Source organism: Strigops habroptila, chromosome 11 (genome assembly GCF_004027225.2).
Source record: "Strigops habroptila isolate Jane chromosome 11, bStrHab1.2.pri, whole genome shotgun sequence".
NCBI classification, from domain to species: Eukaryota; Metazoa; Chordata; class Aves; order Psittaciformes; family Psittacidae; genus Strigops; species Strigops habroptila.
Window position 1 is genome coordinate 11,763,709 of NC_046360.1, and position 23,474 is coordinate 11,787,182.

General features: G+C 46.5%; 2 protein-coding genes across 13 annotated transcripts in view; one reads left to right on the forward strand and one right to left on the reverse strand.

The window, feature by feature from the left end:
* CIT (citron rho-interacting serine/threonine kinase) overlaps positions 1-8,593 on the forward strand; it is a 74,955-nt gene extending 66,362 nt beyond the window's left edge. For 6 of the 12 annotated variants that reach the window (XM_030501541.1, XM_030501540.1, XM_030501548.1 and 3 more), the window contains 7 exons: positions 2,064-2,172; positions 2,299-2,427; positions 3,268-3,348; positions 3,969-4,047; positions 4,162-4,344; positions 5,154-5,487; positions 6,000-8,593. In XM_030501541.1, the coding sequence (XP_030357401.1) occupies positions 2,064-2,172; positions 2,299-2,427; positions 3,268-3,348; positions 3,969-4,047; positions 4,162-4,344; positions 5,154-5,487; positions 6,000-6,023 (939 nt within the window). In that variant the 3' untranslated portion in view covers positions 6,024-8,593. The remainder of the gene's footprint in view (positions 1-2,063; positions 2,173-2,298; positions 2,428-3,267; positions 3,349-3,968; positions 4,048-4,161; positions 4,345-5,153; positions 5,488-5,999) is intronic. The other 6 variants (XM_030501543.1, XM_030501550.1, XM_030501546.1 and 3 more) reach the window with 2 other exon arrangements.
* Positions 8,594-11,443: 2,850 nt separating this feature from the next.
* On the reverse strand, positions 11,444-20,135 carry PRKAB1 (protein kinase AMP-activated non-catalytic subunit beta 1). The gene is made up of 8 exons (XM_030501755.1): positions 20,121-20,135; positions 18,851-19,025; positions 17,879-18,045; positions 16,024-16,117; positions 14,933-15,047; positions 13,506-13,639; positions 12,939-13,007; positions 11,444-12,856 (listed from the first exon to the last, which is right to left on the reverse strand). The coding sequence occupies exons 2-8, from the start codon at positions 19,013-19,015 to the stop codon at positions 12,779-12,781; spliced, it is 822 nt and encodes a 273-aa protein (XP_030357615.1). The 5' UTR covers positions 19,016-19,025; positions 20,121-20,135; the 3' UTR covers positions 11,444-12,778.
* Positions 20,136-23,474: the final 3,339 nt, after the last annotated feature.

The window sequence follows — 23,474 nt, forward strand, 5'->3', positions numbered from 1 at the left end:
TAAAATTGGAGTAGGCAGCAATTTCCTTTAACAGGAGTTGGCATATTTGAAGAGATGCAGAACAGGGCTGTGATTTGTTGAGATACTGACTTGGCTGTAGTCATAGCCTCGCTTATTTACCCAAAAAAAGGCTTTCTTCTTCATTGCCCAGCTGTGTTCCCTCACCTCTGTTGTCTTTGGAGAAGTCCATAACAATTGACTTCTCCTTTCCAATTAAGGCAGCAGTGGGTATCTGAATTTGTTTACTGTACTAGTGAAAATCAAAGGGTATTTGGTACTATCCCAGCACAGGGCAGGCAACTGTTTCCCATTCTTATCCTGATACATGGGTACCTTCTCCTGGCCAGCAGAGGCAGTGAGATATGGATCTCACCTGGCTGTGTACACAGGTCCCCTGTACATAACCCTGCCTGCCTCCAGCACCAGCGCTGCCTTGGGCTGGAACACGTCTTGTTACAGCCCAACTCTTTTCAGACAGCCAACTGCAGGCAGATAATGCCCTGAGCACCTGACCCACTATTCCTCTTAAAGACAAGTCCAATAAATTGTCATGAGTAAATTTTATGTGCTCACAAACATCCAGAAAAACACCCTAAATAATAGGGATCTCTCCTCAGAACAGAGAGTTTAAACACTGCCTGTCTTAAAATGGGCTTGTAACCAGAAACTCATGTCCTCTCCAGGTCACAAATTAAGGAATGTTCAGGTCAAACTGCAGTTCCCTGTGAGCTTCTGCAGGTTACTTTGAAGGCACCGATTCAATTTACAGCTTGACTGGGGATTTATCCGCACTGAGTGCTACACTGGCACTGCTGTAGGGAAGCAGAGCCGGCACGGTAACTCAGATGCTGCCCTCCTTGGAAGTAAAGACATGTTTGATGGAGATCTTGGCACAAACAGTGTGGATACCAGCAAACCTGGGGTAGCTGCAAGCACTGTATCTGATACCAACTCTTGCTCACAGTGGAGCAGCAGCCAGCAGGAAGCACTGAAGATGTGCAGTCCCCATCCTCTGCTTGTGCTGCCACTCACCCCACAGTGCTGAGTGCCTTGACAAGGGCTTACATGCAAAACATGCAATGGCCTGTTTTAGAAGGAAGGTTTTCCTTATCCTTATTCAGACAACTGAATTTAGATCCTAACAAGATGGCAGCAAGCCCAGAATCTGCTCTTCTGTTCTGCCAACTGAATTTCTAGATGAACTAGGAATTATGCAAGGAATCTCGTCCTCAGAAGATCAGGGGATCTGTGTGTTGTGTCAGGCTAACCTGCAGAGCTATCATAGCTGTTCAATCACACTGCAAATCTTGGTGGACAGCATCTCTGTGTGTTACATTGCACAGAGAAGGAAGGAAGATTGTGTATGTTTGTCATCCTTTCGCTTAAGGAGCCATCAAGCTTATTTCTGCAGTGTTAAAAGCAGAGATGCTTTAGGGAGCTGATTCTTTCTGCTGGGAGGGGGGAACGTGCCTACTGACAGGGGTTTTTGGGACTTAACTGGGGTCAGTCCTGCTGCAGTTGTCTGGGGATCTTCTGCCTGCCTTTCCAGCAGCTGTCCCTGATTCCTGGTGAGTTCCAGCCCTGGGAGTGATTGTTCCAGCAGAGCTACTCTGGAGTTGGGTCAGTTTTGAGTGATGGACTTCCTAGTGACAAGTCTGTCATTCAACCCTAACTGCTCAGTCCTGGCCTTGTGTCACCTCCAGACACTGTTCAGCCATGCAGTCATCAGCATGGCTGTGACTTGCTGTAGGTGGGGAGCCATTCCCCACTGCTCCAGAAAACTGGATAGGGTCTTCTTCCAAAAGGAAGAGGTTCCTGTTAGATTAGCACCTGGAATTGTGTTGATAGGCAAGTCTGTATTCAAGCAAGTCTCACTTCCAACATAACAAAACTCTTCTACCAAGAGTACTTTTCCAGATGCTTTTGAGACTGTTAGTGACTTTGAGGTTGTCATCTCTCCCTTTTATAAAGATAAATGTGGCAATATATAACCTTCCAGAAAAAGCAAAATTTGAAAACTGTTACTGGGAGCTGATCCCTGTCCATACTTTCTTCTTTTCCAGGAGATTGAAACCTCTGAGCCTTGCAGCTGCATCCATTTGACCACTTACAGCATCATTATTGGAACCAACAAATTCTATGAAATCGAGATGAAGCAGTACACTCTGGAGGGTAGGAGATGTTTCCTGAGGAACATACCAACTGGCTCCACACATTCTTTTGGTGGGGCTCTTCTAAAGCAGTCTAAGAAAAAAATATTGGTGCCAATCAAGGTGTTTTTTACCATTTTCTCTGCAGAGTTTCTGGATAAAAATGACCACACTTTGGCCTCTGCTGTGTTTGCTGCCTCTACCAACAGTTTTCCAGTCAGTATTATCCAAGTTAACCCAACGGGGCAGAGGGAGGAGTATCTGCTGTGTTTCCATGGTATGTGTTGTCTGGTTGTGTAGTTGTTGCACTGTATCTGCTCTGGTACATGAACAGCCAGGAGGTACTGGAGTACTGTTATAAAAGAAAGCCAGAGTTGACTTCCTAGTGCCTGCTGATGATTATTTGTTGTGAATCCAAAAGCCCTGGGGGAGTTGTGGCTGGTGGTTCAAACAGTAAGACACACACAGGGCATTGATGCTAAAATAGACCTGCTGAGGTGCTGTCGGTCACCTTGCATCTGTCTTAAAGGTTCTCCATGCCTTTGATCAGTTGCCATGTGCCGGCTTCTGTGCCTGAAGGGAAGGGATTAAACTCAGGTGCAACCAGGTCTTTGATTATCCTGATAAAATGTTAAGGGGTTCTCAGCCTTTGCCTTTCTCCCTCTGCTTTCCATACAGACAGATGAGACTTTTTAATCTTCTTGAGATGAAATAAAAGAGGGTGTTATTTTTTCGTATAGCTGCTTTTGTTGGCCCTCTAGGATAGTGTCATGGAAATGCACAGGAGGTTTTCAAAAGCCCACTAGCAGTAATTTTGAGTGAGTAACAGGAGGAGTTTCATAGTCTTCTCAACTGTAGATTAAATAATAACCTTACCTTGTTGGGAGTAGCAAGACCTAGAACTGCAGTACTGTTTAGTACTGAAAGTACTCCTACCTGAAAGTACTCCTACATGTAGCCAAGTTGGCATTAGCTGGAGAAATTCACTCTGGGGTTTGCAAGACAGTGAGCACCCTGTCCCTGCTAAAAAGCCCAGGGTTTATTGCCTTTGTCCCTTCAGCAATAAAGGAACACAGTTCAGGTGTTGCTCACAACACGGCATTGCTTTTCTTGGCAGAGTTTGGTGTCTTTGTGGATTCCTATGGAAGACGCAGTAGAACGGACGACCTGAAATGGAATCGCTTGCCCTTAGCTTTTGGTAGGTGTTGAGGGACATGCTCTTGACTTATGGAAATCATTGAAACTGGGAAGCATCTTTGTGGGACAGATATTCCTCACTCAGCGCTTCCGTTTCCTCTTCCCTCTCCTAATTCTCCCAGAAACTATGGAGATTTTCCCACAATTTAAGATCATTATAAATACAAATTGACAAACTGAAGGAGAAACAGTTCAAGGAGAACTAAAGCGAAGTTATGTTTCCTTAATGTTCCCAGTCCGACAGTGACTGAACCAGCTAATGGGATTTGTAACAATGCTTGGAAGTTTCTGAAATAGTCAGGACTATGGAATGTCAGCCTGGTTCCCTCAGCCCTTTTGCACTACCGAGTGGGATGTTATTCAGTTAATAGTCTGCTTTTAATGCCTGTTCATGAGTCTTTGGTTGGTAGAATTCTTGAGATACGGATAGTTTCAAAGCAGCAATTCTCTAAGCTTTCATCTCCCTGCTTAGTCATAGCATCGTGTCTTATTACAGCAAATCTACTCCCTGGGCTTCCCCAGGGCTGGGAGCTCTGCTGTGCTCACTGATCCTTTTGAGAAGTTTTTGTTTAATAGAGAAATTGATTTTGTGTTTTTCCTGCCTTTGTGATGCTCCTTCAGCCTACAGGGAGCCCTATCTCTTTGTGACCCACTTCAATTCCCTTGAAGTGATTGAGATCCAGGCACGAGCTTCTCTAGGGTAAGTTGTTCTCTCTTCATTACTTTGACCAGCGTGTGCTGCAAGAAAACATGATTTGCCAGGAAAAGGCACCATGTTGTCATTGTAAATACTTTTTCCTACCCTTTCACCCAGAACTCCTGCACGAGCCCACTTGGAGATCCCAAATCCGCGGTATCTAGGGCCTGCAATTTCATCTGGAGCTATCTACTTGGCCTCCTCCTACCAAGACAAATTAAGGGTGATTTGCTGTAAGGGCAATCTAGTGAAGGAGACCAACAATGAGCAGCACCACAGAGGATCTTCTGCTACACGCAGGTACGATAACGTCAGTGTGTCCCTGTGTGCCTCATTAGCAGCCTCAGCTCCAGGTGGCTGTTTCCCTCAGATGCTGTGGAATGCCCATGTTCCATTCCTAGAGAGAGGGGTTGGCAGTGGGCAGTCACTGTAATGCTGGCATAGAACAAGGATGTTTTAAAATACAGAAGGCAAAGAAACATCAGCTCTGTAGAAGTATGTGGGTAACCTCCACACAGACTCTGTGATCTTCAGCTGGTTTATGTTGGGATATAGCTGGGACCTCAAAGCTTGGTGAGCTTAAATGCTATCAGTATGACACAAAACATCGATTGACTTTAACAGTCTCTAAAGCTAGAGCCCCTTCCTCTTAAACAACTTAGGGAGACAGCGCTGGGAAGTGGTGATGTGATCTTGTTCTGGTCAGCAGAACAGCGATAGTTCTGGGCTTGATAGTGCCACTGTGCATTGGAAACTGAGAAACTGAGGCTTGTAGCTTATCCTAACCTGGCTTGAACATCCTGGAGCCACTGATAATTTTGTATGGGGAAAAAACAAGTCAAATTTTAGTGTATATGGAAAAAGATGCTGCTGAGTGTATGAAAACACACAGTTCTCTGGCCCGTCACACAGACATGACTTACACCAGTGATTCACTGAGGCCCCTGCCCAGTGGGGCCAGTGTGACAGATGCTCAGCTACCAAAGTCTTTGCGCTTTTCATCATGGCTCAGGGAGGTCAGATAGTTTCACCTGAACACTGCTGGGTGTTTGGGCGGAAAGTTACAGTTCTGGTAAAAGAAAATGTAACATGAGGTTTTTGTTGCTCAGCGGTTCGCGTCCATTATTTTTGAATGACAGCAGCCCAAACAAGAGGGGTCCTCCCACATACAACGAGCACATAACCAAGCGGGTAGCATCAAGCCCAGGACCACCAGAAGGTCTGAGCCACCCTCGAGAACCAAGCACACCCCATCGGTACCGCGAGGGAAGGACGGAGCTGCGGAGGGACAAGTCACCTGGGCGACCGCTGGAGAGGGAGAAGTCTCCAGGACGGCTTCTGAGCACCCGCAGAGAAAGGTCCCCAGGGAGACTGTTCGACGAGAGCAGCCGAGGACGGGTGCCCGTGAGTGGTGCCAGAACTCCTCTTGCTCAAGTCAATAAGGTAAGTCAGGAGCCTGGAGAACTTTCCTGTTCCCAGGAAGAGGCATGTGCTGCAGAAGGGCTGGTGGTACTGTGAAGTACAAGAGCAAATCCAAATCTCATTCCCTGCCCCTCAACTTCCATTAAAACAGCACATATGGTGTAATGCACTGCTCCTGTGAACACCTGCCCTCATGCCAGTTCTGCAACTGCAAAAGCAGCTTCACTCTGGAACAGGCTGAAGTCCTCCAGATCTGAAAGCAAAGGGGCATTTACCAACAGAAATCATGATATTGAGAATCTGAAAGGGAACAATGTCTGGAGCAAGGAAGGTGGGAGCCTGCTGTGTCCAGAGTGATGCTGACAGCACTTGCCTTTGCCAGTGAACTGAACCATGGCACCTAGAAGGAAGCAGGCGCAGAGCCCTCGCGCAGCGGTGGCAGCAGCAGTGAGGTGATGCGCTGCTGCTGGCACCGGTGCCTGTGTGACAAAAATACGTGCGACTCATTCACTGTCACTTTATTTCCCTGCCAGGTCTGGGACCAGTCTTCAGTGTAAGTCTCAGCCAGACAAAGTTACTCATCTTGACCTGCAGGAAAAAAAAGGAAATACACTGAGTATATGCACTCCATGTGTCTGCTGCCCAGGCACCAAAACAGCATCCCTGGGCCAAAGCTCACGCCGCATCGGGAGACGTCCGCAGCTCAGTTAATTTCTCTGCACTTTCCTGCACTCCTGTTTTTGCACTTTGTACTACTGTTACTCTTTCAAGCAGTTCATGAACTTTTTGTATTCACTTTAGTCCCTAGTAGTTCATCAAGGAAATTCAGCGGGACAGGAGTCCCACCCCAGATCCTTAATGTGGTCAGTGCCCCTTACAGAGAATTGATCATAGTTCTGAGACATACTGGGAATTCCTGATGGCCTGGAAACAGACAGGCCGAGGCGAGTGAGCCCTTCAGTAGAAGGTGTGATTGGATATTCCCTACAGAACAAATTACTTCCAATCAGTCTGTTCACCTGCCACTTCTGAAAGTTATTTTGTTCTCACTACAATCGCTCTAGAGCAGCTCTGATGGGGAGGGGAGAACCCCCGCGCCCGGCCCTCAGACAAAGTGCATTACCTATCTGCTACTGGGTTGTAAGACTTTATCCAGGTCTTCTGCATGACAGTTCACTGCATGCTGCTGCACCATCACTGGCTGCTCTCTCCTTTTAGGTTGCTTTGCTGAGTAGTGTATTGTACCTCACTTGTAAGTTAACTGAAACCTTTAGATTACGCTGCAAAATAAGAGTCAATTACTCTGGAAATTTGGCACCGAAGAGTTACCAAGCCTTATTCTATGACAAGAGTTACAGTCACACTGGTGTTCTCCTCAGCACTGCACAGGGTCCCTGCGGAAAGGCTGCTGCAGCCCTGGCAGTCACAGGGTCCCCACGGAGAGGAGTGGCCCAGGGCTGGCTCCTCCCGTGACCTGTAACTTGTCGTACAATAAGAACCACATGTCATGGCACAAGAGGATGCTCAGAGTGAACAGCTTTAGCGGTTACTGAACCTCCGCCTTTGCTTCTGCCTGTCGGACCTCGAGCCATGTGTTGCTTCCTATTCTCTTTTGCTGTGAACATGAAGCAGAGCGCAAATGATTTTCAAAGCAGGTTTTGACCATTCAGTCTGCAATAGCAACATTCTAAGTGAACAACCACGTTCTTTACAACTGGAAAGAGCAAAACTGCATCCAATCTTCCCTTGGTGCCCCACTGATACTTCTGCTAGTCCCTCGCGAGCCTGTGCTAACCTGTTCTAGAAACCCATGAGAAAAGTCCAATGCCTTGTCCGTGTCCTTTGGCGAGTTTCATGAATATCGTATTCCGTTCTCTTGTCTGTTGGGTTATTTTAGGCCAGATGATTTGGCAGGAGCCTTGCTGAAAGTTTTTGTCTCCTGGTCTGAATCTTTTGAAAGGTCAGAGATCAGTCTTTAAATCTTTGCATCTCATGGAAGATCTTCAAGACCTCAGAAATGGGCTTGTTGAGTTCCGAAAGTGTATATCTATCTTGTGTCTTGTTCGTGAAATGCTTCCTGCTATAGAAATAGCTCAAAGGACTGTACATATTTACAAGAATCTTTATATTCGTAACAAAAGGGAATTGAATTGGTTTCTACTTTTTTATTGTAAACTGTGTGTTTTTCAACACTAGCTTTTTGTTTTACCGGTGGTTGTGGACAGCCATCTTCAGACACTGGAGGGGCCTCAGCTTTAGTCCTCCTTGCTCCCATGAAGAACTATTGTAACATTAACTTGCAATTGAAGCTTGTTAGCATAAATGAGGTTTTAGGTCTCTAAAAGTACAGGATTTTTCTGCATTACCTTTTTATTATCAACAAGGGAGGGAACCAGAGGGACAGTTCAAAGCTCCACCTGGAAAGTATTGAACTTTGTTGTTGAACGATAACCAAATAAAACAAATAACTATCTCGACTGGCATGGTGAAATGACCGCTTCCTTCTACGCAGAGTGACACTGCCCCTCGTCCCGCTGCCCCAGCGTCAGAGGCTGTGTAATCTATAGGCGTCAGCGCTTACCAAAGAGCTCACCCGATGGCATTTAGCATTGAATAGTTGTAATTCCCTGGCCAAGTAGCGTAAGTGGCTTCACAAACACAAAGCATGTTCATAGGAACTCAAACAGGTGGATTTGTCCAAGTCTTTCACTAGAGCAGCAGTTGGCTGCGGACACCTACAGCTAAATTCTGCCCTCGCCTCCTGAACTCCTGATAGGGGTAGAGGTTAAGAACCGTGTGAGTATCTGGGAAAACAATCGTGCCCTCCTAAATGACCCACACATCTTGAGCTGGAAAAAAACATCTTAATTAACCATAGTGTGATCTAACGACAGGTTTGGGATTTATCCCAGCAGTGTACTGGTAGCAAAGCGGACGGAGACAGCTCCTCATCCCACCGCTGTGATATGCTGGTGCTTTAAGGCCTAATAGCTGCAACTTAAAAACCATTCACAAATCAAGTCAGATTGAGTATAACAACCTGCAGTTACTGTACATCTGAACTTACACCTGCTGGGAAAACTTGCTAGATCAGACTTAAATGTAAATACATCTATTTTTAACTGAACCAGTTTTTACAGGGTCTGAAGTATTCTTTCACAGGAAGAGGTTTTTAATATTCACACTGCTGCCTACAGTAACTTCATTTGTCCTCCTACCATTCGTGGGTTTGGTTCTGTGCACACAACCACCCCCTTGCCCCAGGGAAGGGCTGTTGGAGGGCCTTGGGGTGGGTTACTAACAACAACTCTTACATTCTGGTCTACATGACATTCTTCATAACAATGCTCTAACATAAACCCCAAGCTGCTTGATTTATCTATTGTGCCTACTATCTGATGTATATGATGAAATGCTAACTTGTTAAATGTTCCTTTATTTTACTGTGCACAAAGAATACTTATTTAAAGCTCATTGTTGCAGTCCTATGATGCATGATCAGAATTGTAACACAACTAAAATAATCCAGAAACTGGTGGAGTAAAACTAAATTATTTATTGAGCCTTTTGATTACCAAGAACCCTGCACAAATCCCTGTCAGCCTGACCACTGAACCTCAGGGGGCCGGGGAGGGCAGGGAGCTCCTGGTACTGGAGGTTTGGTGACTCCAGAGTCCTCCAAAATGATTAAAGTCTCTGCATCGACCTTAAAACTGTGCTCTCCTAGCAACAGCCAGGAATAACCTCAACACCACACACTGCGGGCTGAGGGTGGGGAATGGAAGCGAGCTAATACATCCAACTCCTGATCCAGCTGTTGCCTTTGGAGGGATTCGATTCATCCCGGTTCAGTGAGGGAACAACACAATGTGATTAATCTGATTCATTCACCTGTCACGAAGAAAACAACCACCAAATAAATAAGACACCCACCCCTCCCCGCCCCATCCCTCCCAAACCAACCCCACAGTGAAAACCAAATCCCCCCCAGCCATGGGCCAAGAGGGCTGTGCCATACCTGGAGCAGGGGGTGGCTCCTGGAAAGGTCAGGGATCAGCCTGTGGGCAGCTGCATTCCCTCATCCCAACAAGCAGGGAACGGTGGTGGATCACGAGGCCTCGGGCGCTGTGCAGGGCCTGGGCCCTCAGCCTGGTTCCTGGTGGCCCGAGTGCCCAGCACTGAGCCAGGCTCCAGGCTGCACAGTGAACAAACAGCCAACGCTGGCTATAAAGTAATTGGTTGTGTCCATGTCCCACCAAGCCAGCGCTGAGGAAAAGCCTGGAGCGAGTCATGCATATACGTGATTGGAAACAAATCCATAAAGCTCAGCAGGAACTAACGAGGCCGAGTCCATAAATACCGCTCCATCTTGCACACTGCCACCTTCCAGGCTGGGCTTCATTTCTCAAAGTATCAGCTTCTTCAGGCTTTGACATATGAAATATCTGTTTTGAAACTAAAACAAACCACCACAGCCAAAGAAACCAACCAGACTCATTAAGCTGCCTCTAAAGCTCCTCTTTTCTTCTAGCAAAAAAATTAATTCTAGGTCATTCCGGTAAGAAACTTGTGGTGCCACTTCCCTGCTGGCACTAAAAGCATTCAGGAGGACTCACCACACGACCTGTCTGCCAGTACACCCTCAATCTACTTTTCTTTGAACACAGCTGAAAAAGATTCCTTCTGACACTCGCCTCTCCTCTGCTGACCCTCATCCCACCCCCCAAGCCCTCACCCAGTTTGCTTCCACAGCATTTAACCTGTGCTTGGCCCCATGCAGAGCTCCAGGCCCATGATGTCTGCCCAAGCACACCCAGCCCGCTGTGCCCGTGCCTTGGCTGTGGCAGTGGCACGAGGGCTCACTTGGTGCCACCTCTCATGGTCTGCTCAGGGACCAGCTCAGGTGACAGCCCAGCACCACTTTTATTATGCCAACAGCAAAGCCTGTCTCAAGAGCCCCCCAACATGCTGCGCTACAGGACACGGGGCGCCAGCACACCTCTGCTGATGCCACTATGGAAGGAGAGGCCAGTATTTAACAAACAAGGGCATCATCAGGCAGGGAATGACACAGGAGGGCTGTGCTCACACGTTTACCAGCATCCACCTCTGCATTCACCCATCTCGGTGTTCCGAGTTCCCGTTTCAGTACAAGGCACTCCCGTCACATCAGTTCACTGGAGCTGTTCAAACCTGCTCTCCCAGATGCATCTTTGTTTACTGCCCTGGCACAACCAGCCCAAGCACAAAGGAACCTCAGTGCTTCCGGCCCATGGCAAGGCCCAGAGGCCTCCCTGCAGAAGGTGCTGCCTGGCAAATGTCAGCCCTGAGCGGGCACCCCCGGCCTCACCAGTGCAAATAAACGCTACAGCAGCACCACAGCCCACGTCTAACATCCAATCTACACCTGGCAATAAAAGGTCTGCTTGAAGAGTGGATGGAACAGTGGATGGAACAAAGAGAAGCTGCCAGGAGGCTGAAGGCCAAGACTGATGGCTGGAGCTTTGTTCTTCCTGTAAACTTTACGTCACAAATACACACTGACACCTCCCTCTTCTCCTTTACTGATTAACTGCAAACTGACAAAGTGTTTTAAGCTGCATTTACGAATGAGAAGCTTACACAATCCACCAAGGCACAGAACTGCAAACACAGGTTATGAAGAAATAACAACTAACGGAAGCTCTGGTAAGAGTTGGGAAGGATAATAACAAAGCAAGTCACCCACTTTTCTTGAAAATGTTTTATTTGTTTCTAAAGAGGCTGAAAACAAAAGCAATTCCATATTCCAGAATACCAAACACTATCTATAGCACAGAATGAAGAAAGAGTTTTCAGAGAAAACCATTGCACTAGACCCAGATCTACTCGGCTACTCGAGCTATTGCAGCAGGGTGGCAAAGCACCCTTGCGCCATGGCTGGTTCTGTGGAACGCTGACGGCTGCAGCTTTTGTCCCTGCTCAGACTCCTGCCTGATCTGTGCAATGTGCTCTTCCCACCGAGGGACGGGGCTGGTTATGGTTGGCACAGTCACTGGCACTCTCAGGCACCAAACAACAAGGAGAGGGAAGGACCCAGCAGGTCGCCTCCGGAGCTGGCTGCTCCAGGGCAGGCCCGAGGCACACCGGCGGGCAGTTTTGCATTCATGTTGCATGTGTTTTGGGATAAAACAGGCTGTCAGTACCCAGTACAGGCAACCCGGTGTCAGTATCATCATTTAGAAAATAGAAACAGAATGAAAAGTTGCAGAGATCCCCACAGCCCTCGCTGTGGAAGCAGCAGGGGTTTTATACCTGCGGTCAACGCTGCAACCTGGAGCAGGGGCCCTGCTCCACCCTGGGCACAGATGGGCACGGTGCTGCTGTACCCAGCACTGCCACTGCTTACACTGAGGGGAAGCTTGGGCACTGGGCACAGCTGACTTACAGTCACCTTCAGGCTCCTTCTGAAGAACTAATCCCTAAACTGAACACACTGATTTCCTCACAGCTACCTGTCCCAGCTTAAGGAACAGGATTGTCCTTAAGGACAATTGTGAGGATTGTCCTCACCAGCGACAGCAAGAGAAACTGGTTTCAAAAAGCAGATTACTGCAAGACACATTTATGATTTACGGAAAAATCCAGCCATTAAAAACAATTGTCTTTCTTTACCAGAAATTCCCCAGAGGAAAAGCTGTATTTCAGTTCTCATGAAGAGAAAAACTACAGAGCTCAGAAACAGTGCTCCCCGGTCTACTGTGCAATAAAACTGAGTGTGTAGGTGATTGTGTTGCTGATTATGCCTAGAAAAGGCTGCTACAAAAAGATCATCAATATTCCCACTTACTTCAGCCACGCAAGTTTGGAACTTGCTACTGAAATAATTGCATGTTTGATGAGTTATGGAAGCAGCAATGGGCTTGCTCTTGCTGAGTGTTGAGCTCAAATGAGATTCCACAAGAATCCCAAACTTCCTAGACTTTGGGCTGGCTTGTTTGTTACAATCTGCCTCGCTCCTAAAGGTCTTTGATCTGTTGCTGCCCTCACATTTTTCAGCCTAATTAAATTGGTGGTTTTTTAACTGAGCTGACAATGGGCACTGACACCCTTTGCCATCTGTCTAGTTGCCATGAAGCTGCCATCTCTGAGAACTTCCAAGGTAGGACTGGGAAAATAAGGCAAATACAGGAGAACTTGGAAGTCTCAGAAATGAGATGAAATTAGAGTTCATTTGCTACAGCACAGAGCAGGAGTACATTTGGTTAAGAGAAGATTTGTTTTTCTGAGACTGCACTGGCCCAGAACAATTGGTCATAAGCTACAGTGATGTTCATATTGGCTTGTACAGCAAAGTGGTGACATACTTCTTCTTGTAACGATGTGTAGCACTAAGCACCATCACTCCATCCTACAGGAGATGGAAAACAAGTGAGCACATCACATGGTTATCTAAAAACTGCACGTGCAAAGAACACGGCCTGGCCTCTCACCTTGATAGAAAGCGCGTAGAGGTGGTTCAACATGACGTGGTTGGGTTCAGGGAGTAGAGCAGGATCACACTGGGAAAAAGGGGAAATGAGTGTGAAAATAACAGAACTCACAGTTTACTCATCACGGCTGCTGGGTGCCAAACACTGTCTGTAGCTAGCCATACCCTCACATACACCACCCTGCTCCTTACACTGTGTCCATCAGCAAATGCAGACAAAGTGCCAGGACAATCCAAGACCCCTCCAGGGTGAAACCCTCTGCACCTCACTGCCACTGTGAAACAGGCCTCAATTAATCCTTATGTGCTTCTGACATTAGTGCTGCAGTGGGAAGATTCAGGTTTCTGGGAGTAAAATAGCAATCAAGTTTTCTTCTCAATTTTGAAGAGACTCAAGTAGAAAAATAGATTTACTTCAGATGAATCCATCTCAACGTACGTAGTACGGAATTTACCAACGAGGCAACTATTCTATGGGTTTTCCTAAGCTGTCCCCTGTCTGTACCCAGGTTTTTTCCCCATCTGTTCACACCCTCAAGGCCATTATTCATCAAACAAATGTACTCACAGAAATGCCTGTGTCCTTATTCAGGATGACCTGCAGCAGGTGGGGGGGAAGAATAGGTGGTGATTTAAAGCGCTCCTCTGCCTTGCAAACGTAGGGCTCCTGGTGATAAGGTCCTGGGGGTGAACTTGACAACTCTGCCAAAGAGATGTTATGTATTTATTCTTAAATAGTCTGTGAGAATATCTGCACTTTATAGGTATGTTTTTACCAGTACTCCAAATTGATTTTCACATCCAGGAACATGCAGACAGAAGAAATCAATGGCATGTAAACACAAGAACTGCAGCAGCTGATGCAGTCACTGCCCAAGAAGTGACTTAAGATGTCCAAACTCTGTCTGACTTGAAACTAGCTGTGAAGGTTTGGGAAGCTGAGTCTGGAGGGACCTACTGCACTCCAGAACTGCACTGTCATCTCTGCCCAGCACTTCTCCAGCAAACACTTACTATTAAGCACTGCTCTACAACATTCCCTCCAAGGAAAGTACCAGAAACATGGTACACACCTGTAAAAGGCAAGTATTATTCCCATGCAGGGACAGAGTAACAGAAAGAGATCTTCAGAGTCTGTATCAGTATAAGGAAAGGCTGTTACATCACATTGCAGGGAAGCATCTACTAGAATCTCCTCCCGGCTCCCTGCAGTGTCCAAGTCTCACAGACCACATTTTTTCTCCAAAAAGCCTTTGTCCCGGGCAAAGTTGTACGGAGCAAAAATCAACCAAATGCACCCTCTGCCTCAGATTCAAAGGATGGGGCTTCTGAAGGAGCATCTAAGGTACTACTTCAATCATGTCTCCATCCCTACGAAGGTCTACAAAGAACAGGCAGCAAAGCTGATTTCAGAGATGACTCAAGCTAAATCTTCTCTCTCTTCTCTTACACTAGAACATGAAACTTAAGACAAAAATAGCATTTTTAAATTAGTTTAGGATATACATAATTTATACTAAACTGGGAGGCTACGATATATTCCTGACCCTCTGTCAGCACTGCAAAGGTGCACCTAATGCCTACCTTTTAATGTGCAACTTCTGACCTCCCCAGCCCACCACCTAGGCAGAGGAAGATGGAATTAGGAGCAGTGTAGACTGTCCACCTTGGTTTGATGTTGTCAGGTAGAGACTGATCCACTAATCCACTGATTTCACATCATACAGGCAAACTAACAGCTACTAAAAACCCATGACTTCCTCCTAACCAGATCTACAGTACAGTGACCTGTGCTGCTCTGCCAGAGGCTTTTTCTTCTGTGCATTCCATATTTTCCCTTTGCGCATCTGTGATTCTTGTACATGTCCACAGGGCCTGACAAAAGTGGAGATTAATCTATACTGGAGTTTTAACTCCAGATAAATAGGAAGATGAAATTTTTAACATCTCAAACAAGTGTGATTGATTGATAGAAAATTACCAGTAAGCTCATACCAGACATGTCTGAACACTTCTGGGAGTCCACCATCAAAGCATCGAATACTTCAAAGTCAGTTTTCTTCACCTGTATGACGTTGTTGACGGTACCCAGCTGGCTGGTTACTACTGGCTGGGAAGAGACAAGATACAAAAGTCAGAATAAAAAGCTTGTGGGACTATTAGATTCCCAAAACTACACAATAGGCATTATCAAAAATGAGATATATTGCTTTTAAAACATGCCAGTACCAGATGTGAAAAGAGCTCAACATTGCTCAGTTAGTGTGAGGTTAAGAGCAAGGGCACATTTAGGACTGGGGGACGGCATGTCAGTTGAGCCTGTGAGGTCCACAGCACTTGATAAATTCTAGGCTATAGATAAGGCCCGGGATGAGGTTTGGGCTAAAGTTAAATAGTGACAACACAAGGAAGTAAGCTTTACCTCTAGCTTCTGGAGGGCTTTTGGAGTCAGGCTACGATCTGCATGGCAGAGTATAGTTGGTATTGCTGGTTTACTACTAAAGCTAAGACAGAGGGTTCAAAGAGCTAAATTTACTACAAGGTAAAACCTGCAAGGTTTGCCAAGACAGCAAGAAGACTGGAGCCATGACCTGTGAATGGTTAGTTCAGAAGCAGCAAGGGACTGATGGGCAGGTGAGGGTTAACCCTCATTCTATGGCAGAGGAGGAAGAAAAGGCCTGGTAGATTTTGGCACAATTACTGGACTATGAAAAGATCTAGAGCAGCAATAGCAACACTCTGGCACAGAGAGCAGGTACAGCACAGAGAAATTTGGGCTGTCAGCAACGCTACAAAAAGTGCTTTAAGAGACAGTTTGGCACTAGGCTAGTAAAGCTCACCACCTCTTATAAACCAATCCCCAAGAGATCTTGTCACTCGTTTGTTACAACATCTCTTGTCCTTTGAGGCTGTCAGTCTGATGACCCCACCTAGGCCAGTATCAGAACTCTCTCTCTCACCAACTTCAACAGTCAGTTCTTGTTGTTAACCAAAACCTTCCCTCTGAACTGGCCAGTTACTAGTAGAGAATCCACTTGTTTCTCATCTTCAGGTGAATAAATACAATGAATCAAAGAAAACGTTACCTCTGAAGGATCATGCGTCCACTGCCCATCCACAAAGAACTTGTATTGGTGCTCTCCTTCCGGCAGATCCAGGATTGCCACGAAGTTATTGTGACTGGAATTTAAGACAAACAATCAGCCCTGAAATACTCTGGGAAGTACATTGATAACAAACTGTGCCAAACACTGTAACTCACAGTACAAGCCTCCTCAACGTGCAAAGACTTAAGAGAACCCCTGATGCAATCTGAAGGTAAAGAATCATATTAAGGTTAATGTTAATGAAAACTTCCTCTGTGACAGTAAGTCCCTACACATTCAAAATTAGTATCTGCATTCCTGACATCAAGTAATTGAGTTTTTGTAAAGCCATCCTCACATCTTCAAGTTGCTCGTCAGTACGTGAGACCTCATTTTATCTGCGAGACTCCTGTTGATGGAACAACATCAGCTTACTCAGATTTCCTCACCTTTCAGTATTTGCCATCACAAACTGCATTTCAGAAACACCTATGAAGGCATATCAAGTATTACTTATCGAGTAAGTAAACAATGAGTAGAAGATGAAAGCAGCTCAATACTTCTGAGTCACTTTGGGGCTGAGTAGCTGCTGCTTGGTAATTTTGATACTCCAGTGCTGCGAACTTCCTGATTCTACAGAAGTCTTTACCAGCATCTCAAAAGAGCAGAGAAACAGCTCATGCTTTATGAACAATACAAACAGGCTACGCAATGCCAGTATCTCTCTTTACTTCTCAGGTGAGGAGTGCAAGCATACCACCACGGAACTGGATTTGAAATTTCAGTCTGAAATAATGAACTCTTCTACTTGAGCATATTTGATTCAGTAACATGATTTTATCCAACCTCTAAGGAGGTCCAGACACCTCCCTTCCCAGAACACCTAATCTGACAAGAGACAAACCTTTTGGGGTTTTTTGGTAAAGAGACATTTTTGTCCTTCTTCCAGATTCATTTCACTATTTCCTGTCTCCCAGGCTTCCTACTTAGAGCATGACAGTAATACTGATGTTCCACGGGCCTGTTTTCCAGCTCCTCTCTTGATAATTTATTACCCATTCTTCATTCATACACAGAACAGTCCTCCCACACCATTCCATTAGGCCACTGTGTTCCTGCCTTAAGTTTCCTAAGAAATTAAGACCCTTCTGCAGCAATGACAATGCAGGTAGCCACTCACTGAGATGAGAAATGCCAGAAACTGGCAGGAGACCAATCTTTCATGGATATGTCACCTTTGATGGACAACAGGGCTCAGATCAACAGTTAAATTCAGCCTCTCTGCCCATCCATTAAGTTTTAAATTTTTGGAAAAAACCCAACATTGGTTTAAATGAAATACTCTAGTACAGAACTAAACAGAGCTCCAGAGCTCTCCGGCAGGAAAAAGCAGTTGGTGCCTTCACACAGATTTATTCTCTCATTCATGTAATTTACCAGCAGGTGTCCCAGGCTCAGAGTTTTCCTAAGCAGCATTTGGCCCCCTTGAGCTGGGCAAAAGCAGCCAAATATGGCAAAAAAGTACATGTGCCATCAGAGACACTACGCTTAAATCCAACTTTGCCTCCTATGCCTGAACTCTGACCCCAGGCAGCAGACTGCACAACGAGGATTGTTTCAGGTCATGCACGGTGCCCAGTGAACAAATCACCCCTTCAAAACTGACACAGCTCAACTTTCACCCTGTGCCACCCAAGAATCAAAAAGTCAGATTCTCATCAAGGGCTTGAGGAGAGAAGCATAAGAGTGGTAAATCCAAGCACAATACCAATCTACAGCTGACCACCTTTCTCACTTCACTAAGCATCCCCAATCCAGGTGGAATATCCCTGATAAAGCAGCAGCAGTTTATTACCTCCTTGTCAGAGGAATTTTACTCCAGTTGTTGAAGGACCCAGATAAATAAACTTCTTTCCCTCCTCCGGTCCAGCGAAAGACTGTTGGTCGAGCTTGTGTGGGGGTTTTATCATTCACTTCCAGATCCTGTTGCCAAGCTAGGAATTCTTCTTTCTCCAATGGAGCCTACAAGCACAATGTCTTCATCAAAAGACTTAAATAATCCCTAAGGTACAAGCCTACAAGCATTTTTTGTCAGACGGAGATTAGAAACTGTGCATTTGTAGATGCTGTTCACAAGTTCATTTGCATTAATTCTGCAAAGATGTTAAAGCCTTCAAATTTGCAGAAGTGGAAGGCAAAATAATCCCCCCCCTCCAGCTAAATTAGGTTAAAAAGAAATTACTCGAGCTCACGAAAGTTTTCAAAATACACAGATATAAGAACAGGGAGAAAAATCATTAAGAAGAAATATGCTTAAGAAGCATTTAGGTTATACAAATATGGTAGACACAAAATCTGTAGTTGGCAGAAAGATTATGAGTTGTCTGGAGGAAACAGCTCTGTCCAACAGTCGAAGTGTAATTTTCTGTTAGATATACTTATGAAACATGATACACAGCAAGACATCTAATCCTGAGTGAAAAAAAAACCCAGTTAACAGAGCCTTTAATATGGAAAATAAGAGACAGGTAAAATATCACTGGTAACTGCAAGAGCATTAAGGATCCAAAGGAAGCTGGAGCACTGCACTTAGAGCTTTGAACCAGCTACATTTTAGTTTTTCTACAAACAGCTCTTGCTGGAAGCCATGACATTACACTCATTAGATCTGCCAGAACATCAATGCACCACCTCTCTTTGGCATGGGATGCGAGGGAGATAGATAGCTTTGTATATAAACTCAATTCCAGAACTACTGAGGGTTGCTAAGAGCACCACAGCATGCCCACGCTAGTCATGTTAGAAGACAAGAACAAACCAGCAATACCTTCATCTCCTCTGAATGGAACAAGTCTGCATCTTCAGGACTATCCATTAAGATTTTGGGTCTATCGCCCTCTTTTGTACTGATGGCTCCTCCTGAGCTGTCCCCTCGGGATGCCTTATGCCCATGTCGCTCCAGTCCAGCTCGCTCGCTGCTTGTGTTTCCCATTGTTAAGAACCTAAAAGAGCAGGAAAAGCCACATTACCACATATGCTTTTGAAGCTAGAACACCAGTGTGCAGGAAAGCAGGCTCATCAGCAGACCTGGGCTCTGTTTCTGAGTTGAAGAGTCTAAGAAACTTGATTAACCCCAAATGCTGTGCTATAGTTCAATATACAAGCAACTCTGCAAGTCTCAGCCTCTCTAAAAGCTGACCAAGCAGGTATGTGTCACTGCAGCACACTGTACTCTGTCTTCCCAAGCTCTTTGGCTTTCCGAATACTCGTGCACGTAACACTCTACCACATCAGTTGAAACACCAGCAGAACTTTCTGTCAGAATACATCAAAACCAGCCTACTAGAAACGTGATTTCACTAGAATAATAGTTATCTGAGGTGGCAACCTGCTGAGGATCCCTACAGCCTGCAGCTCCGAAGCACAAACAGCACAGTCCTGCTGATGTCCCACTGGAGGCTTCCTCCAGCCTCCACTTGACTCTGGGAAGGGAAGGGCCTGCTGTGCAAGAAACACCAATGCTTCTTCCCACCCCACAGCCCATGTGGCCACATGCAGAGGGGATGAGACTGGATGTGCATGCCATGCCTTGTCTGGAAGACAACCTACAGGTGAAGAGCAGCAACTCAGAGGTGGCCTAGGGGGCTGTGGGGAACCACACGGACAGAACCACTTGCAGAGCACCCTGTAAGGTACAAGTGCATGCCTAGGACAGTGTCCTGTCTACAGACACTGCCCGACTTCCAAATGTACAGATCTCAGCTGGGTCACAACCCAAAACCCGTCTCAGCGGGCACGGCTTGAGTAAACAAACAACTATTCTAACTGGCACTACAAAAACAAGCATAAACGCCAATGCCAACTGCTGTGCGCAACTCCAGCAGCTCGGAGCGCCCGGCATCGGCTCTGAGCAGAGACCCGCAGAGCCTGTGAGAGGAGCTGTTGGGAGGCCTCAGTGAGACGCGGCTGCGGTTCTCAGCGCACACCACCGGGTCAGCGCCGCGCCGAGCACCCGGCAGCGCGCACGGAGCACCGGCACCCGAGCGGCCCCGGGCCCTGCAGCCCCGCCGCGCCCCGGCCCCGCCGCACGGACCCACCGCCCGCCGCCAGCCCGCCGCTGCCCCGCACCGCCAACCTGCTTCCGCTTCCTTCGGCCCCGCGCCCGCCTGCGCCCCGGGCACAACCCGAGCCCGGCGCGAAGGTTCCGGCGCGGTAGCGGGACGCCGCACCCGGCGCTGCCCCGCGTCTGTTGAGCTGGTGCCGCAGGGGCGAGGGCAGCGGGAGGGGTGGTGGCTCTTTACCCGCCTCTGGGGCCGTTTGCTCCAACTCGCCACCGCAAGGAGGCTTTGGAGCTGCAGAGTTGTAGATGAGGGAGCACCGGGACACTGGAGCTAGGAAACAAATGCATTTCCTATACATTTCCTCTTTGGGGGCGGCAGCGAGAGCCGGGCGCTGACCCTTAGGTCAGCCCTTTCAGGCCCCGAAGCCACACACACACGGCTCTCCTGCTGTTGAAGCACAGTTGGAAATCTAAGACCTTAATTGGTAAATGCTTCCCAAATTAAATTACACTCATATATTACTCCAACATAACGCTCTAAGCATTTCCAATTACACTCTCTTATTTTACCCTTTGCTCTTCAGCTGTCGCTGTCTTTTCTCCTACTTTTCTAACAGGCACAAAGCTGCGAGGACTGCGGGTTCCTGGTCAGCAGTTCTCTATACAAGGAAATTGCTTGTATCTTAAACCTGCCAACAGACAGAAGGATTCCTACCAGATCAAAGTGTATCCTTCTGGCATGGTGTTATGTTGTGGGAAGAATTCTGCTGGGATAGACAGATTCACTGTGCCTGGCTCCCGCACTGTGTTTTGAGGAACAGTTGCTCCAAGTTGTCTTTCATGGAAGGATGCCTCTGCACGGGACAGCCTGACACAGAGGAATGCATGTGGGCAACTCTGCACCAGCCCCTCCACAAGTCACCCTGCTGTAAAGTGCAGCTGCTGTTCTTCTGATCTTTCACACAGCTTAGCATTCCTAAAGCCTTTGTCTCCAAACCTGATAGTTTTGTTCTCCCCAGTTCTTTTTTGGCCACCAGTGATGCACACGCCTCTGCAGGGTGGATTGGAGATCCGCACAACCACGTCTTGTCCATCACTCGCCCTGTGATGATCCACACAATGGCTAGCCAGGCTCATTTCAAGCAATGGCATCTTCACTTTGGGGACCACGCTCACTTCTTTGCAATGGTTTTTGTTACTTCCAACAACCACAGAAAGGTAATAAACTGCAGGGTAAGGACTCCTAGTAGCTCACAGGGCTGTGGTGCCTAGACTATGGTAGCTCCAAGCATTACTGAGTTTAAAGTTCTGGTATTAAAATGTGATGGTCCCTCCCTACACGGTGATGAACCGTCCGTGCCAAAACCTTTGGGAGTTGTTGACCCATGGGCAGGCAGAGGCAATGGACATGGGCATCTCAGCCTCCTGGTGGTTGGACTTCACTGTTATCACCTTCTCCCTCTTTTACCCGTGACTGCTTCCTCTTCAACCCCAATTCTTGTCTTCCCTCGTGGTCGGTTGTGACAGGTGGGTGTAACACAGTCCTAGAGCAATCAGCCTGAAACTCTTTTTGGGAGGCACCTGGTCCCAGTGGATTAGGAGGGCTGGATGACATTTACACCGTGAACAATGAGCCTTACATGGTGGGGTTTACTGCTGCTCACTAAATCACCACCCTGCCTCCTCACAGGCAGGCTCGTATGCATGGTCCTCACAGGCGCTGCAGGATTGTTTTCTCCCATCAGTTTGTGTGGGAGCACAATTCCCTTACAGCTGTTAATGCAGGAGATGTGGGAAGTGAGAGATGAGCTAGACATGTCACAAGGGCCTGGCAGAGCTCATCCACCTACTGATTTTCTGCAACCCTGAAGTTTTGCTCCTCCCTTTAACAGCATTTGTGACTTTTTGCCTCCTTCGATGCTCTGCAACCTCCCCTTCTTCCACCCCATTCAGCACCAGCCTCCACATTCCAAAGGAAGACTACAAAATACCTTTTCTACTCCTGCCCCTTCACATATCTGTCTTAACCTCCTTTTTGTTACTGCCAGATGAGGGTGTAACAGATGGGGAGGTGGTTCACTTCTTCCATCAAGACTTCCAGAAATGTCACAAATGGAGTTCCTGGTTCTTGGTTTACTTCCCTAGTGAGAACGTCAGAGGTATCACTTGCCATTGAATATATATCACAACAAGAATATATCACAACAACTCTCTCCTTTTCTAAACTGCTGAATCTCTCAAACAGGGGGGACAGCAACAGGCCACTTAGGCTCAGCCCTTGCTAAACACTCCTGGCTTTGGTACCAGAATAGTTTATTTCTTAGCTGCTTAGCTGTGTACATTGCTTTACAATTTTGGGGGATGCCCGAGAATCATGACTGTAAGCATGAAAAAGAATTAGACAGAAATCTCCTTATTGATTCTGACACTAACTGCCAGCATGACCAACAAGAAGACTTTTAATCACTTTGGCCTTTAGCTATTAGCTTTCCATCAGCCAAAGGAAGGTGATATTAGGTTGGGCGAATATTGCAAAATCTTTTAGGTGCAAATTCAGAGCTGCAGATTATTTTGTTTTTACGTGTTCACAACCCTGCCTGCATTCACCACCCACGTTGCCATTGAACAAATACTCACCTGAAGTAAACATTAAATTCAGACATCACAAAAACAAATAGGAAATTTTGGCATTTAGCAATGACACCAACAGTGTGAGTGTCCCATGATTTATGGTTGTTTGCTCAGGAAAAATAAATCGTGTGGTGAATCACATCAACAGTTTGAATTGCAAGTGGCAGGCTTGAGGGTAAAAGGGTCAGGTGGAAAATGTAACTGAATAATTTTGAATAAGAAATTCCCTTGAAAAGGAGCATAGTCTACTTTCAGACTGTCCACAGCCCATAAACCAAGGTAAAAGTAATTGATTAAAGGCTTCATCACGTGTCACGACTGTGCTACACCACCTCATAGGGCAATGTGGGGTTTTAAAAGGAGATGCTTGTAAAACACCTGCAGGATATGAAGAGCCACATGGTCTCTGTGTTATTTACCATGTCACTATCTGCAGGCAAAGGTCAGCTCTTTTCTCCTTTACTCACATCTACCTTCCTTAATAAATATGAACTAGACCCGGCCTGACTATTAAAACTCACACACAACATCTTCTTCAGAAATTAATTTTAAGGCATTTTGGTTCTTGATTCATAAGATCATGAGGATCAGTAGATGTCAGAGTTCTAACAACCATGACAGAGCACTTTTGGTGTTGTACAGGCTGGGGGTCAAGTGAAGTGACATCTTTACTACTGAGTTATTCTACCCCCTTGGAGATATCACTTACCGTCTTCTCTTCCTAGGTGGCTCTTTTTGAAAGACAGTAAGGTCAAACATC

Excerpts from the sequence above, each read along its gene's own strand:
- PRKAB1 (XM_030501755.1), bottom strand. The coding sequence starts at position 19,015 with ATGGGAAACACAAGCAGCGAGCGAGCTGGACTGGAGCGACATGGGCAT. Across the intron at positions 16,118-17,878 it reads AAAATTCCTCTGACAAGGAG|TCACAATAACTTCGTGGCAA; the intron begins GTAATAAACTGC and ends CTTAAATTCCAG. Across the intron at positions 13,640-14,932 it reads GAAGTGTTCAGACATGTCTG|AGTTGTCAAGTTCACCCCCA; the intron begins GTATGAGCTTAC and ends TCTCTTTGGCAG.